Raw genomic sequence first — 18,261 nt, forward strand, 5'->3', positions numbered from 1 at the left:
GAGTTCCTGCAATGCATAATTGAACAAACTGGCCTAAAAGTCAAGCCATTAAACACAGACTCAAAATATTCTGAACTCATTTAGTCCAACACTTTTACTTCACAGATGAGAAAATCCATGCTCAGAGGGGTGAAATGACATCATCCAGAGAGACAGGAGCAACTCCATGTTCCCTGACTGAAAAGCGCATGCACTCTGCACTCAGCTTCTCCAATATGTGACCAAATCCAATAGTGTGGATAAGCCAGGTACTCAGGACAAAGACAGAGACCAGTTAGCTATCATAGAGAGCAGTTTTAGTCAGAACACTTGTGATCTGCCCTGGATTCAAACACCAATATTAGTTTCCTTTTTCAGGAAGAATACTACAGAAGAAGAATTGTTATTATAAGCAGTTATTAACATTTAATGGAGATTATTTTTTTAAAGTGCTTATTTTACATATGTTGTAATGTTAGAAATTAAAGGTGAAGTGTTTTTAATAACATTATAGGTTTTTAGTGATGATTATATTCAGCTCTAACCTCAGTGATGCACATAGGAAGTATGTGCTTTTTCCAATTTTGCTACAGATAGTAAATAATATATAACCCACTGCATAAGAACTGAGGCCTTAAGGCAAAGCTGTGTGTTCTCATTCAGGAAATAGATATGGCATGAATACAGTGTATGATTAAAGGGCAATTTTCTGCTTTTTTATAAAATGTATAAACATGTAAATTGGAGATGATATGCTAATAGGGCTTCTCGGACTTACATCATTCCCTTGTGAGCACAAACAGTTAAATTCTATGTGATTTTCTTAAATTATAAATTCACATTATTCTCAGTCCCCAAAGCTGCAACTGAATTCATTCTTATGAACTGAGTTCTAAATACATTCATCATATTGTATAGGTGAGAAGAACACAAAAGAGAAATAAAATAGTTTCCATCTTTAATCAGGAAGATAAAATATATATATATATCCCTTCATTTTTGTATTTATTCAATTATTTATTTATTCAAACAGTGTCTCAGTGTTCTTTGTATTAAGGTACACTACAACCTTAATAGAAATTAAATAATACTTTTGGAATTTTTAAAACATCTCTTAAGTGATACTAGAACTACCAGGTAAAGAGGAATATTTAAATTGTAACTTACATATACAAATGCTTGGTAAAGTTTTAATAAAGTTTTTTAAATAAAAGAATTACCTCATATTTGGGTTGACAAATTACTCATTTTCCCCTCAGAGAACAATTAGATTGATGAATCACCTAACTCTAGTTCTCATAATTGTGTATTTGCATGCAAAACACAATTGGCATCTCATTTATCTTATTTTTATTCCTCTGAGTTCAAGTAAACAAATTGTGTTCTAAATTTATATTTTGAATGTTTTGAGAACATAGGACCTCTTTTTGTATTGTATCTTGACAAAGTAAACATCACCAAACATTTCCCTGAGAATTAGAAAACTAAAAGACTTTATCTGATGGGACAAAAAATCAAATTATTCTTACTTTTTAGGAACATGCAAGTTGATTATCACTGAAGTATAGAATAAGATTACTGTATTTCATAATCAAAAAACACATCTTGCTCATTTTATTCCTGCCACTTAAAATTATTAATGTTATTTTCCAGGCTTTTGATTGAATTACAAGGTGAAAATATGGCTCAGATGGTAATACAGGTTTATAAAAGCTCCTAAATTTAAAATAATCTGACATATAATAGTATCTGATTAATGCGTGTTTGTGGGCTCAGTCGTGTCCAGCTCTTTGCAACCCCATGGTCTGTGGCCTGCCAGGCTCCACTGTCCATGGAATTTTCCAGGCAAGAAAAACACAGGGTGAGTTGCCACTGTCAAAAATACTGTGAATTTTGCATGTGAAGGACTGGTAGCAATAGATGTTAGGCAGGCACAATTAAAATTAATTCATAAAAGTATGAACATTGCTCTCACACAGCATTCGGCAGAATTTTACTCCATGTTAAGCATTTATGAAGGAATAAGCCAAATGCACGAATATGATCTGAAGCTGTTCACTGGTGTACCTTGGAGCAGTCTTATCACACTCTTCCTATATTTCTCTAACAAAACTATCATCATGATCAGTTCTCTGCAGACTAAAATTGGATCTGTAGTCATGTATATATTGCAGGGTTATAATGCTTACAAATTATTAACCACTGGTGCCAAAACTCAGGTACAAGTCTTTTTATGTTCCTGTGTCTAAACAACTAGAATATTGTGGCTCTTATTTCCATGTGCATGAGGTGATTCCATAGTCTACTGTCAAAAACAAAATTCAAGGATAATATTTATTGAGAGGGTAAGTCTCTCTCATTTTGAACAGAAAGTGTTTTTCCTATGATGGATATATACGTGTTACAAAAACAAGTTCTCAAAGACCAGAGATGCTCCTTTTTCCCAAGGGTTAATAAATCAGTCACCTGCCTGGATGGCATGTTCCTTGGGACCAGAGCCATTCATGTGGCATTTAACTTTGCCTTTCCCATACTGCCCAACTGAGCAACCAGCACATACAAATACCTGTTAAAGTGACTGAATGCCATTGAATTGTAATGAAAATGTAACCCTAAGTCTATGTCCCTTATAATCTTGTATGTAATTAGAAGGTGCTTTCCTGCTTACAATTTTGTAAGATTAAGAGTCATTAGGAAACAAGGCTCAGTGAGTAAAGAATCCACCTGCAATACAAGAGAAACAGGTTCAATCCCTGGGTCGTGAAGGTCCCGTGGAGAAGGAAATGGTCACCCACTCCAGTATTCTTGCCTGAAAAATCCCATGGACAGAGGAGCCAGGTGGTTTATAGTCCATGGGGTCACAAAGAGTCTGACACAACTGAACGATTAAGCATAGGAATCATGATTCATCCATCAAGAATCTGGTAAGATATTAGGTAAGAGAAATCCCATCATAAGAGATGGGTTTCTAAATGGGGACAGTTTACACAGCATTAGTAGACTTTCATAAAAGTATAGAATATTGACTTTTACGTACTACATTGCAAAATATTATTGATTATAGTCATTTCAAAACAAATCAATTGCGTAAATTAGGTTTTTTCCCTATTTACCACATTATGCTTTAATCAGAGATTACAACGATATTAATAGCATACACTGTTTCCACCACAAACACAAATCAGGCAGTGCATTGTTCACCAAAGCTTTTAGTTTAGGTTTAAATACAACAAACAATTATGTTGGTTATGCTCTCAGTTCAAGCACAAGGCAGGACTCAAACTACTAGTTATTTGAGAAAATATATTATTTCAATCATTAAAAAATATTAAAGGAAAATGTTTACTGTAAATTAAAATATTTCACTAATCTTGACATCTATTACCACCTTATAAACAATAATAAAATCATGTATATGATATGTGTATACTTCTTCAAAGAAATATGAAAGGTCACCTGTGACCTTTGGCTTATTTGTGAAATCAGCCTTAAATGAATTAGCTGATGCCAACATTCATCATCTGATTAATCATTTAATTAAAAGGTTTGTAGTACTCAAGTGTTTCCATACAAATGTGTATCAAGCTAAACATGACAGCTCTGGTAAAGCAAGGAAAATAAGGACACTTAAATGTTATAAATCATAATGTCAATCTGACATTTTTCATTTTGGCTTTGTCTCATTCACCTAGTACATACTTGGTGAGCTATCCTCCTACAAATTAAGGCAGGATCACAGAGTATACATGCTTCTACACATTTGACATCAACATTTTCTGGGATACTGTGTTGGGGATATTACAATTGTTTATAATCTCAGCTAGTTTTTCAAGATGGCACTGTTTAGGAACTTTATTCTGGCTCTGAAGAAAAAAGAAGCAGATGAAACCTGAATATTTCAGGTATCTGAGATTATAAATATTTCAAGTTTATTTCTTGAACAAAATCTATTCATCTCCATGTACATAGGTCAGTGCCTAAATGGGATATGATAATGAAGCTGACTGCTGTGCTAATGGCAGAAAGCCAAGAGGAACTAAAGAGCCTCTTAATGAAGGTGAAAGAGGAGAGTGGAAAAGCTGGCTTAAGACTCAACATTCAAAAAAGGAAGATCATGGCATCTAGACCTGTCACTTCATGGTAAACAGATGGGGAAAAAATGGAAACAGTGACAGACTTTATTTTCTTGGGATCCAAAATCACTGCAGACAATGACTGCAGCCATGAAATTAATGCTTGCTCTTTGGAAGAAAAACTATGACAAACCTAGACCGCATATTAAAAAGCAGAGACATCACGTTGCCAACAAATATCCATATCATCAAAGATGGTTTCTCTAGTAATCATGTATGGATGTGAGACCTGACCATAAAGAAGGCTGAGCACCAAAGAACTGATGCTTCCAAACTGTGGTGCTGGAGAAGACTCTTGAGAATCCCCTGGACTGCAAGGAGATTAAACCTGTCAATCCTTAAAGAAACCAACCCTGAATATTCATTGGAAGGATTGATCCTGAAGCTGAAGCTCCAATACTCTGGCCACCTGATGAGAAGAGCCAACTCGTTGGAAAAGGCCTTGATGCTGGGGAAGACTGAGGTCAGGAGAAGGGGACACCAGAGGATGAGATGGTTGGATGGCATCATTGACTCAATGGACATGAGTCTGAGTAAACTCCAGAAGATAGTGAAGGACAGGGAAGCCTGGCGTGCTGCAGTCCATGGGGTCACAAAGAGTTGGACACGACTGAGTGACTGAACAACAAGCTGTACTATTTGTCAAGCAATGTCCTTAATTAGTTTATTCAGAATTTTCACTTTCTACATGGGTGGAAAATTGCAAAAATACAAACTTCAGGGACACTGAGGATCCAACTCTTCTAGGGCACTCCAGATAATATTAAAGAGATGTTTATTTGTTCATCAAGGATTTACTTGAGAAAAAACACATGCAGAGTGCTACTGAGCAGTTGGAATGGAGCAAATGCTGCAGTGAACAGCTGTATATTGTAAACCTAGATGCACTACATAATAACACTCAAGTGCCTTTCTTTTATAATATTCTTGGTACAAGAGGATCATCTCTTCTCAATAGAAGTTACAAATTTTACTTATATAACATCACTGTTTGAACTTACTTGAATACTTCTGCCAATGAATATTTAGACTATTCTTACTGTGCCAAACAAGTGAAGGAGTCTCACGTAATGAACTGTTTGGTTGGCAACCTCTTGGTTGTACACAGGTAAAAATATAGATCAATAGATGGATTATGCTGATGTATTAAAGAGGCTAATAATATCTGATTTAAAAAATTCTTAAAATTCATAACAGCTGATTTGTCCTTTAATCTAGTATCACAGAAATTATTACTAAGGGTGGCTTCATTCATACGATCAAATTCACAAAAACAGTTAGGTATCTGTAGTCATACATCTCTGTTAACATCAAAAGGAGACAAATAGCCCAGAATAAGTATTCTCAAAGGCACAAATTTAGAAAATAAAGAAAGAAAAATAAAAATGAGCTACTAGAGCTGTTGGTTTAGAAAAACAAACAAAATGGAGATAAGAAAAAAAGGAGAAAGGGAAGGAGGGAGGGAGGGAGGAAGGAAAACTTGCCCCCTCATCAGTCAGGGACTGATGGGCCAAGTACCCTCAAAGTGCATGAAGACTGAGCACTACTGCAGCCATTCTGCAGTAATCGTGGCATTCAAGGGAACCATCAACCACCAAGACAATCCACTTCAACAAGCAACACCTGGTAGCTCTGCTGGTCACATTCCTCTTCCACCAAGCCTTGTGAAATCTCTCTCTGAATCGCTTTGATATTACTTCCTGTGTAGTCTTTGAATTAATCCATTTCTTTCTTTTTCCCTCACCAACACCTTGGTATTCACAATCATCTCCTCTTTCCATCTCCTCTTTCCATGGTAGTCCACTAACTGGTTCCTGATTTTCACTATTTCCCTTCTTTAATATGTTTCCCACTCTATAGGCAGAGACATCTTTTCAACATGCAAACCTATAAGCTGAAATCCAGATTAAGTGCTTACAATACTTGAATATGTCCCTTTATTTTTAGAATAAAGACCAATATTTTTACCATGGCTAGCTGTGATGTGGGCTTGGCTACATCCTTATCTTCTCTGGCTCCAGCTGTCTTCTGATTTGCCCCCCTCCTACCACATTAGACTTTCTCATGCTGATGCTTAGCCTGGAATGCTTTTCCTTTAACTCTCACTTCTGATAACTGCTAGTCATTTTTTTGGATCTCAGTTCAGACATCACTTCCCCAAGGGAGCATCTGGCCTTACCCCTAACCCACAGTAACTGGGTCAAGCATTCAGTTAGATATTCTTGGCATTAGGCACACCATTGCATTTATCACAGTTTATAACTACACACTTATTATGGGTGATTAGATGATTATTACTGATCTTTGTCACTAGACTATAAGCACAATGAAGAAAAAAAGAGTGTATGGTTTTCTCATAATTTTAACCTCAATATCTAGCAAAATTTATGGCACACAGTGAACAAGTATCATTTCTTCAATGAATAATGCGTGTCAAAATGAGATCATTAACAAGTGGTTAAAGCTACAACAAATTGCTTTATTTCCATTCACCAGAATCATTCTGATCAGAGTCTGAAGGATGAAATTACTCCACATTTCATAATGAACAAAGTCAATGATTTTGTTTAAACTCTAGAATTTTTAGCATCCCATAGATGTGGCCAAAATGAAAGTTCATTAGCATCTTTCATTAGTTATTATAGAAACAGAATTCTACTGCTAAATTGGGATTTAAAATTTTTCTATTATAGTTCCCTCATTATATAAGAAAGAGTCTTAGGAGATCTTCAAAAGGTCATTCAGCCTGTTGGTGACAGCACAGGGATAAAAATCAGCCATTTAAAATCCCAGTTCAATTTTTTTTTTTTTTTTTTGCTACAACTATGCTGTAATTTTTAAGTTTATGACTTCATTTTCTTTTTTGGACATATGTAAGACACAACAAGTACCCATAAGAGAAATATCTCCAAATGGTTAACTCTGTCACATCATTTAGACTTCTGCTTTAAAACATTAAAATAAAGAGCAATATTTTTAGAAGTGTATGAAGTCTAATTTTTTAAGAAATGAAACATTTTCATGCCTAATTTGCAATTTACATTGTACACATTAAATGGGGGTGAGACGAGGACAGTACAAGCTTTCCTGGTTTCTTAATATTCTGAAGCAAATAACTTTTCCAGTTAAATCTGCTTGTCCATAATTCTATTTATGACAACTCAAAAGGAAGGTAAAATTTGAGGAAGAGGTTGGGGATGTGACAATAGCAGATGGAAAAGTACCGCTGGAATCCAATCTATTACAACTGGCTATGTGACCTTGGACTGAGTACTTTCCCTCTGTAAATTTCATCTATACAATCAGGAAATTGGTCTAAATCATGAGCTTTATCTGTTGATGGGTTTCTATGATCCCATTAAGCCCTTTGGTGTGTGTATGTACATTTTTTTGGGAAGAGGGTCCATAGTTTCTATTATGTTGGCAAGGATCTGGGAAACAAAACATGTTAGCTGCCTCTGTATTAAAATCTGAGGGTCCTCCCTAGTTTTGAAAATGGAATAAAGCTACACATAGAATTATAGTTTCAGATGGAAATTGGAAATAGTATAATTATTAGCGTGAGCAATAAGATTATTTGAAGAGCATATTCTGCACAAAGGAATACTATCATCAGTCACATATTTAAGTATTAGCTGAAACACTTCACTGGAAGGCCAGTCCAGATTTTCCATGAGTAGAATCAACTGTCGCAGACCAATGTAATAACTACATATAATAAAATCTCAATATGTCACATATTTTCAGTCCTTCCTTTTATCACTGTTTCAATGACCCATTCATGTAGGCAAGTTTGTCAGCGAATAGATACTTTCTTACAAATTTCAGGATATCTATTCCAAAACATTTTGACGGTAACTTTTGGATGGTTGAATAGCCATGGTTGCTACAGTACACACATATTTATGAAAGACATAAATAAAAGTCACTCTGCACATCACTTATTTCCTTGTTCTATGTCTTAATGTAATAAATATTGCTTAATTTTCTCCTGTGTGTACTCTTCTAGACACCTGTGAGATATCAGTGAGCAAACGAATATCTTTTATCGTCATAGTGCTTACATTTCAGAAGGGAAGAAATAAAATAAACAATATGCACAAAAATAAATTAAGCTAGTTATTATTTTTAAAGGTGATAAATGTTTTGGCCAAAAATAGAGTAGAAAAATCAGGAACACCAGAGGTAAGGAGAATGGTTCCAAATTTAAATAGGTCAGGGTAGGCTTCACTGAGGGAGAAGGCAATGGCACCCCACTCCAGTACTCTTGCCTGGAAAACCCCATGGATGGAGGAGCCTGGTAGGCTGCAGTCCATGGGGTCGCTAGGAGTTGGACACGACTGAGCAACTTCACTTTCCCTTTTCACTTTCATGCACTGGAGAAGGAAATGGCAACCCACTCCAGGGTTCTTGTCTGGAGAACAGGGATGGGGGAGCCTGGTGGGCTGCCGTCTATGGGGTCGCACAGAGTCAGACATGACTGAAGCGACTCAGCAGCAGCAGCAGCAGGCTTCACTGAGAAGGTGTTATTTAGCAAAGACCTGAGGAGATAAGGGAGTGAGCCAGGGTCACTTATACACTGGGGAAGAGCTTTCTAGAAAGTCGGAAGAGTCAAGGCAAGGGTACACTTTATGGATTCAAAGAATAACCAGGAAGCCTTTGTGGCAGGGCAAAAACAAAAATCATTCTGCAGCTAATGATGCGACCAGCAAGGGCTTAATATCTCAAATATACAAACAGCTCATACAACTTAACAAACAACAACAAGAAAGCAAACAACTCAACCAAAAAATGAGAATACCATGATAGACACTTCTCCAAAGAAGGTACACAGATGGCTAGGAGGCACATAAAAAGATGTTCAGCGTTGCTAACTATTAGAGAAATGCAAATCAAAACTACAATGAGGTACCACCTCACATCTGTCAGAATGGTCATCGTTAAAACGCTGGAGAGGGTGCAGAGAAAAGGGAACTCTCCTACACTGTCGGTGGCAGTATAAGTTGGGACGGCCACTATGGAAAACAGGATGAAAGTTCCTCAGATAACTAAAAATAGAATTACCATATGATCCAGCAAACCCAGTCCTGGGCGTATACCCAGACAAAACTGCAACTCAAAAGAATACATGTAGCCCTATGTTCACAACAGCACTATTCACAATAGCCAAAACTTGAAAACAACCTTATGCCCACTGACAGATAAAGAAGATGTGACATATACACAATGGAATGCTACTCAGCCATAAAAGAGAAAAATAATGCCATCTGAAGCAACGTAGATGCAACCAGAGATTATCATGCTAAGCGAAGTCAGAAAGAGGAAAATAAACACCATATGATATCATTTATATGTGAAATCTAAAATATGATGCAAATGAACCTATCTACAAAATTCAGAAATAGACTCACAGACATAGGATTAGACTTGTGGTGGCCAAGACGGAGAGGAGAGAGAAAGATGGACTAGGAGTTGGAAGTGGGTAGATGCAAGCCATTACATTTAGAGTGGATAACAATAAGGTCCTACTGTGGCACAGGGAACTATATCCAATCACCTAGAATAAATCATAATGAAAAATAATATAAAAAAGAATAGATATATGACCATAACTGAGTCACTCTGGTGTACAGCAGAGATTGGCACAACATTATAAATCAACTATACTTCAATTTAAAAAAAATCTGCTTATGGTGATGAATTTTGTAAAATTTTCATCTTCCAGTTGATACCTCATTTTCTGTTGCTTATTTGTTTATAATGAAAGTCCTAACTCTTGAATAATTTTCCCAGAGTCTCATATTTGTCAAGAAAGGAAAAGTCAAAATTCTGAGAATTTTAAAATCACCCCAAAACCATGATTGTAGTTTAAGCCCCTCAGTTTCCACAAACATATATTTGGCAATGAATTGTTATATAATAAGCAAATATGCCACTTAATAAGATCTGATGTCACTATAAAGAAATTAGGTAATAGATTTTCATTTTGAACATTTAGAGACTGGGCACAAAGCATTTGCTATATACTCCAACAAACAAAAAATTCCAAGATTCACAGCCAACATAAAAGCACCCATTCTTTCTGAAATGTCATGGCTCTTTTAGACATTTGTTACACTGTTCATTTCATTAACTTTTTTTCCAGAAAATAAAACAATCACAATTATTGTGCAATTTTCACAGCATTTATCTGGGTGAATATCTCCAAAAAGAATACATATAAAGGTAGTACTTGTTTTGTTATGAGGGAAGCTTAGCCAGCTCTCCCTCAAGTAAGCATCTTATTCTTGCCTCTGTGCCTTGCTGAAAATGCATGGTGATCCACAAGCTCAGAAATGTAACAAGACGTACACAATCCTACCTTGCCCAAATGATCCTTTTTGCCAAAGCCAGTGGCAGCTGCAATGCTCCCTGCTCCTTCTACTGTCTTCTGGGCTACTGCAGTCACCCCTGTCACCACGGCCTCTCCAACGTTCGTCACTTGCTCTTTGGTCTTCTCAGCCACTGGGATGAATTAAGAACAATGACAGATTAAGGGATGGTGGACCAACAGCCACTAGGAATAATTTCGCTTCCACTAAACATCAACTTCCAAAGACCTATATTCACACACGTAGATAACTGGTGAGTCAGGAGAAGAAAAAGTTACTGAGATTGCTAAGTGAGCATGGCTTAGCCAAACACAGATTCTTTGCCAAGATAGTCTTGTGCAATCATGCAGATGTTTAAAGGTGTTTCAAGCCTAATGATCACAAATTTAGGGCTGTAAGCAATTTCGCTCTGGTTGACATTTTATGAAAGAAAGTTTACAGAAAGCAAGGCTTGCAGGTGTAGTTGTATCAAACTCAGCATGAAGTATTTCTTTACTTCAATTTCAATGCCAAGTCTTTGATCTCACTCAGCATGTTTTTTCCATCACACCTTCTGAGTCACAGAACACATATGGGCTCTCACATGGTATCATCAGAAATAAAACAACAGAGTAAGGGATGACTATGCTGATCCTTTTATGAAACATCAGGTAGTTGAAACAATGAGTTTTAATGTTAAGATTTATTTTCAATCATTTTAATGGGAACAAAAGAGCTGGACTTAAAGTATGAAATGAAATGGTTTGTTGAGCACACTTAATTTCTTCTCATTAAAAATAAAACATGGAGATTCAGTTGGCTTTTAAAAATAAGCTAAATTATAAGATGATGGTATAAATAGTTTGGGATTAGATTTAGAAAGAGATTCGATCTCATATCAAAAATTATCTAAGACTATATATAACTGCTGAATTAATGTTTATATATTAATTCCATACAAATATCAAGTAAACAAAGCTGCAATGAAAAAAAAGTTTGCTTCAATTAAGAGTTTTATGAAAAAGAGGTAAAAGATGAGATTCTGCACTTTTAAAAATTTCAAGTTCAAGGGAAACATGACAACTCTTCACCCAAACCTTTTTCCAGTGGTCATGCATGGATGTGAGAGCTGGACTATAAAGAAAGCTGAGCACTGAAGAATTCATGTTTTTGAACTGTGGTGTTGGAGAAGACTCTTGAAAGTCCCTTGGACAGCAAGGAGATCAAACCAGTCAATCCTGAAGGAAATCAGTCATGAATATTCATTGGAAGGACTGATGCTGAAGCTCCAATAATTTGGCCATCTGATGCAAAGAACTGACTCATTGGAAAAGACCCTGATGCTGGGGAAAGATCAAAGGCAGGAGAAGAGGATGAAAGAGGATAAGACGGTTGGATGGCATCACCAACTCAATGGACATGAGTTTGAGCAAGCTCCGGGAGTTGGTGATGGCCAGGGAGCCCTGGCGTACTGCAGTCCATGGGGTCGCAAAGAGTCAGACACAACTGAGCAACTGAACTGAACTGAATCCTTATAACATTTACACTCATAAAGCCTGTGGGTTTTGCATTCTTATCTATATGTAATGTTTGCCTTCTTTTCTGAGGAATTCAATGAGTTGTACTATGTGAGCTGTTAAGTGTTATGTGCTAGTCACCCGATTATTGTACAGATTTCATTTCACCAGTTGGGAGGGGCCAGTCCCTGGAGAAGGAAATGACAACCCTTTCTAGTATTCTTGCTTTGAGAATCCCATGGACAGTGGAGCCTGGTGGGCTACTATTCATAGCATGGCAGAGTCTGACACGACTAAAGAGTAATAGTGTGGTCAAAACAATTGGGTTTTAAATACAGTATGTAGGTCATGGAAGTTGAGGAGGTAGGTAAGGAAAAAAGGAAAACGAGTCTCACTCCTCAGTGTAGACAATAGAGGGAAATGAAAGTGGTCCCAAGAGTCTAAAAGCAGGAAGAGTTCACAGCAGGTATTGCTTGATATTTGCCACTTCTGGGCATGTGGCAGATGCCTACCAACTAGTCACGGCTATACTCAATTCAAAGTTCAATTTAAATGCCAGTGAAAAACTGTACTGAAAATCTCATGTTTTTAAACATTTCCAGAATGTTGATGCTTTAAAAATAGTGAATTATGGGCTTCAAGTTCTCATTTTTTTCTTTTCTAAGAACACAAGTAGAAAATTTTACTTGAAAATGAACATTTCTTGTTATAAAATCTCAAAGACAAAAATAAATTTTGATCTTTTTAAAGATTCATAATTTTTTTTCTGCCAGCCATGAAAGTTTATTTTTATAATTCTAGATTTATATACATACTTTTTTAATACACATATCTGCACAGTAAAATGCACTTTTTAGTTTATTATAATTGATTAGATTTTACCACTGTAAGAATAAGTAAATTATTTACATTACAAAATGGCAGGATTTACATATAGCAGTGGTGGACCATTTTATTTATTTTCTTAATTTATTTTTATTTTTTGGCTGTGCCATGCAGCATGTGGGATCTTTCCCAACCAGGGATCAAACCTAGGTCCCTGCATTGGAAACATTTAGTTTTGACCACTGTACCACAAGGAAAGTCCCTGATAGACACATTTTAAGATTTCTGTAGGAACTGATTTATCTAGCAGATAATTAACTGACCTTAAACCCTTTTGTTAAAACCCACCTCAAAAGTTAAATTCCATGTTAATAGCCTCTTTTCCCAACAACTGTCCTTCTTCCTCCTCCTGTGTGCTCATAAAATTTTATGAGCTTTTTATTTTCACCGTAATTATTGATTTCCCAGTATGTCTGCCCACCTCCACTGGCATATTTTGAGTTGATCAAAACCAGAGATAATATTCTCTTTATATTATTTCATAGTAACACTCATTAAATAATTTTGAGTACATTAAAAGCAATTTTGTGTATATGTGTAATCTATACATTAATTTCAATAAGTATTGACTCTAATTAAGTTAACAACACAATTCCACAAAGGAAATGTGGCACCAACTTTTAGAATAGACAGTAAATCTAACCTATAACATTAAAAAAAATTACAAAATTAAGATATAGTTTTGAATTAGTATACAAATTACAGATATGAGGACAAAAAATTTATATTTTTTAACAAGGAAATTTAAAATGTAACATGTTGGAAATTAACTGTGTTCATTATTGTATAACAAATTTCTGTGTGTAAGAATCAGCCTGCAGAAGATCTCCAACAACAGGAGTTTCTTTATATCACACTTTCATGAGGGAAAAAATGAGAATGAGTCAGCTTATATCAAATTAATTTTTTTAATACCTTCAAAGGCATGTCATTCAATAAGCCCAGATTAAGTGCTCTCTCATATTTTCCTATAAAGTGATGTACTGACAACTGAAATAATAATGTTCTGAGATCAAAAAGCCAGGGATTAAGGTAGAGTTTTCTGGATTTTATCTTCAGATTATCTAACTGGGAGGATTAATTTTCCCTGGATGTTGTAGGTAGAAAATGCCTGGCCTAAGTTTACTAAAGTCTATATTTCTACAAAATAGTTAATGAAATGAATCTTGTGGAAATTTTTCTTTTAACATTAGCTGATATTGTTATGTACTTAATAATAGTTTCTCACTTCCCTGCTTTAAGAGTAATAACAAAGTAAATAACAATTATTTAACATTTATTATGTACCATGATAAACATTTTAGGTCATATATAAAAAGCAACCAATTCTCTCTGATTAACTACTGAGGTTATTACCTTAAACATTTATTTACCCTTATAATATGAATTTAGAATTTTACATGAAATAACTTTATTCAACAAATTAATTTATCTGATACGAGAGAGGGATGGCCCTTTTTGCAAATGATTTATTCTACTGCAATTTTCAAAGCCAGATTACTTATACCAACATTTCTGATACTTTACTACTGCCAGGGTGATTGACTGGTGCTGTGCTAAGTCACTTCAGTCATGTCTGCCTCTTTGCAACCCGCATGGACTGTAGCCCACCAGGCTTTTCTGTCCATGGGGATTCTCCAGGCATGAATACTGGAGCGGGTTGCCATGCCCTCCTCCAGGGGATCTTCCCAACCCAGGGACTGAACCCAGGTCTCCCACACTGTAGGCAGATTCTTTACCAGCTGAGGCACCAGGGAAGTCTTTGACTGGTGCAATGACTGTAAACACTGCCCATGCCAAAATCATCATGGTCTCCCTGCTTAGAAGGATTTTCCATAGTATTCCGGGGAACGCTAGTTGAATTAAATTCCAGTAACTGTTGAAAGGGCTTCCCTTGTGACTTAGCTGGTAAAGAATCTGCCTGCAATGTGGGAGACCTGGGTGTGATCCCTGGGTTGGGAAGATCCCCTGGCGAAGGAAACAGCTACCCACTCCAGTATTCAGCCCTGGAGAATTCCATGGGCTGTACAGTCCGTGGGGGTCACAAAGAGTGGGACACTACTGAGTGACACTCACTTTTTTCAACTATTGAAAGAAAGTCAAATTAGTTTTGGAAATCCTGGGTTAAACTAAATTATGTAAATTTATTTACTGTAGAACAGCTCAGTTTCTTTAATATGCTAAAAGGAAGACAGGATATGCAAAGTTTCCAAACATTTTAAAACCATGGAAACATTAGCTGGCAGGCTGCTGTTCTTCAGAAACAATTTGCAAAATATTGCCTTATAGTACAAAACTTCAGTCACTTGTACCAGGCCAAGTGTGTACGCATGCATGCACACAAACACCTCAAAAACTCATCTTTACATTCTGTCATTCTAAAAAAAACTCAAAATTCTGACTTTGTCAATAGTTATCCTTGCAGCCCATCTGCATAGCCTCCATTGGATGGTAATATTAGCTTATTCTCTAATTTTTACCACAGGCTCTAAACTTTGCAGCATGTTTATCCGTCTTTTCATCCATATGGATTCTCCTTCAGCTATTATAATGAAAAGCTGTTAACCCAAGTAGACTCTCTTCATATAGCATAGTTTACAACTGTCTGATAACTAGTTCTTACAAAAATCATACTTAAAATGCCATTTATAGAAGGTCCCTACAGGGCAGTTTAACATACTGAATTCCAACAGAGCAAATGTATGTTGCATACTTTAACTTAGCTTCTAGAAGAATTACTTTCAAAGGGTTGTTTTTTATTTATTTATTTATTTTCAGCTGCACTACATGGCTTGTGGGATCTTAGTTCCCTGAACAGGGGTTGAACCTAGGACATGGCAGTGAAAACCCAGAATCCAAACCACAAGGCCACCATAGAACTCCCTGTTTTGATTTTATACTCTAACTTTTTTAGTCAAAAATATGTATAAAAGGGCTTCCCTGAGAGGTCAGTTGACAAAGAATCTGCCTGCAATGCAGGAGACTCCGCTTCGATTCCTGGCTCAGGAAGATCTGCTGGAGAAGGGATAGGCTACCCACTCCAGTATTCTTGGATTTCCCTTGTGGCTCAGCTGATAAAGAACCGGCCTGCAATGCCAGAGACCTGGGTTCTATCCCTGGGTTGAGAAGATCCCCTGAGAAGGAAAGGGCCACCCACTTCAGTATTCTGGCCTGGAGAATTCCATGGACTATATAGTATGTATAAAAGTCATATAAATACTTTTCTCCACTAGCTACAAAAATGTGGCTCAAAATAGATTCACTATAAAATGATAGTAAATAAATCTAGGTAATACATACTATTTGCCTTCAGTATTCTAGGTATTTATTTATATTCTCATTCACTGAATTATTTTACATATGAGGAAACTGAATCACAGAGAGGTAATGAATCTTGCAGAACAGTCACACAGCTAGTGAAGGGTAAGCAGAAATTTGGATTAAAGAGGTCTGGCTTCAGTGTTTATGGCCTTAACCAAAATACTGTATTAATATTCCCATTTGATTTTCTCAAAATCTATTTTATAACTTAGCAATAGAAGCATGTTATTTTGCTGAGGCCCTGCCATATTTACTGTTTTCTCATCATATGAGTTATTTTCTATCTGATCAGTATATCTTATTTTATCATGCCTGTCAGAAAGCTTGGAGTATATAAAACATAAAACTCAATCACAGCAAGTCCATATATTAAAGTTGCTAAATTGTCATTTTTCTATTTCTATCATTATCCTCCTCCTCTTCCTCATCATCACCATCATAATTTTCATCATTTTTGCTATTCCCTTATTGTAATCTTCTCACAGACCCAATTTCAAAATTTGGGTGAAATTAGGCCAAACAGAGATAAATACAATAAATAATTTACTGATCATCCCAAGGGTATTTCCTAAAATATCTTCTGAATCAAGGAAATATTATAATTTGTATATTTTAGTGTCAGAATATTTCATTGTACTCTATAGAAAATTTTCATTCAACTCTTTAAAAATGGCAGTCCTTATATGATATTCCACTATCATTTGCCAGAACATTAACTTGATCAGAATACTCAAATGTTATAATACTATAAGTTAAACAATTAAACTAGTCAATTCAGTCATCATTCTTGACAGTTACAAACACTGTGTTTTACTTATTTATAACAAATACTTAACATACTTTAAAATATTTAATAAAGAATCAAGATTAAACAAAGCTGATGTTTTCTAGAATGCTCCTCTATGGGCAGAGTGGTTATTTATATTTACATCCTGAATGATCAGTGCTGGTGCTATCCTGCTTACTAGATATTTTCAATATCATCCTTGAATATAAGTTCCACAAAGCTTACCTGTTGTCACACCATGAACTACCCCTTCCTTGGTTTTGGATCCTACAAAAACAAACAAATTCAAACCATAAGCTTCAAAGTCACCTTTACTGCTAATGAGCTACTTTTAACTACATCTAATGGAAAAACAATATCTCACTCTTCAAAAACCCACATGTAAAGATATCTTCATGGAGCAAAACATTTAAAACAAAGAAATTTAGTAACCATTACAACAAATACAACAAAGCAAAGCTAACCGGATACGCTTCAATTAAGATTTTAGCACACAATAATAGCTTTTCAATCCCTTGTGTCCCACTTCACATATCGACTTACAGAAAGTAAAAAAGAAAAGGTGAGAAAACACAGGGTCTGGCTGGGAAGCTGATTTTGGATTCAGAACTGCAAAAACTCTACTAAAATGCAATACAAAGAGATTACTTAACCCACGGAACACAAATGGATGGGGGAAGGAGAGAGGGAATTCATAGTTGTTGAACATCTATTATGAAAAAGGCACTTTTCATCTCATTTAATGTTTATAATAACCCCCCATCTCACATCATGCCCATTTTACTCCATATGAAGCAATTACAAATTAAAGTTAAATGATTTGTCTGAAGTCACCAGCTACAAGCATGTTCAAATTAAGGGCTCTGTGACCCTAAGCCCATATTGTTTCTACGAAACCAGGCAAATCTTTAGAAGGAATACAGTATTTTATCGCTGAAGTATGACTGATGCTAGCTTTGAGAAGGGACAAGGTAGGAATTTTCCCCAAATCTTGACCATTACCAAACTTTTATGCAAAGAATTTATTAATATGTATTGGTAAAATTAAGTTTGTGAATAATTTTATTCATCAGCTCTCTAATGTTGGATTTTTAGTGTAATTCATACAGCTTTTTAATGATCTTGGAGAAAATAACAACAAAAAGAAAATTCATTTGAAAACTACCCAATAAGCTAAATAAAGTAATTCTATCAGAGAAGAATATAAGGAAATTAGGACCGAAAAACTGGGAAATGAATATTTATCATTCTCTACCTGCCACTCCTTCAACACCTTATTTTTAAAAACA

General features: G+C 35.8%; 1 protein-coding gene across 12 annotated transcripts in view; it reads right to left on the bottom strand.

The window, feature by feature from the left end:
- SNCA (synuclein alpha) overlaps nt 1-18,261 on the bottom strand; it is a 149,692-nt gene that overhangs the window by 120,028 nt on the left and 11,403 nt on the right. For 11 of the 12 annotated variants that reach the window (XM_020887582.2, XM_020887583.2, XM_020887579.2 and 8 more), the window contains exons 3-4: nt 17,198-17,239; nt 10,474-10,616 (exon numbers count right to left, since the gene is read on the bottom strand). In XM_020887582.2, coding sequence (XP_020743241.1) covers nt 10,474-10,616; nt 17,198-17,239 — 185 coding nt within the window. The remainder of the gene's footprint in view (nt 1-10,473; nt 10,617-17,197; nt 17,240-18,261) is intronic. The other variant, XM_070452141.1, reaches the window with a different exon arrangement.

This window comes from Odocoileus virginianus, chromosome 21 (assembly GCF_023699985.2).
Source record: "Odocoileus virginianus isolate 20LAN1187 ecotype Illinois chromosome 21, Ovbor_1.2, whole genome shotgun sequence".
Lineage (NCBI taxonomy): Eukaryota > Metazoa > Chordata > Mammalia > Artiodactyla > Cervidae > Odocoileus > Odocoileus virginianus.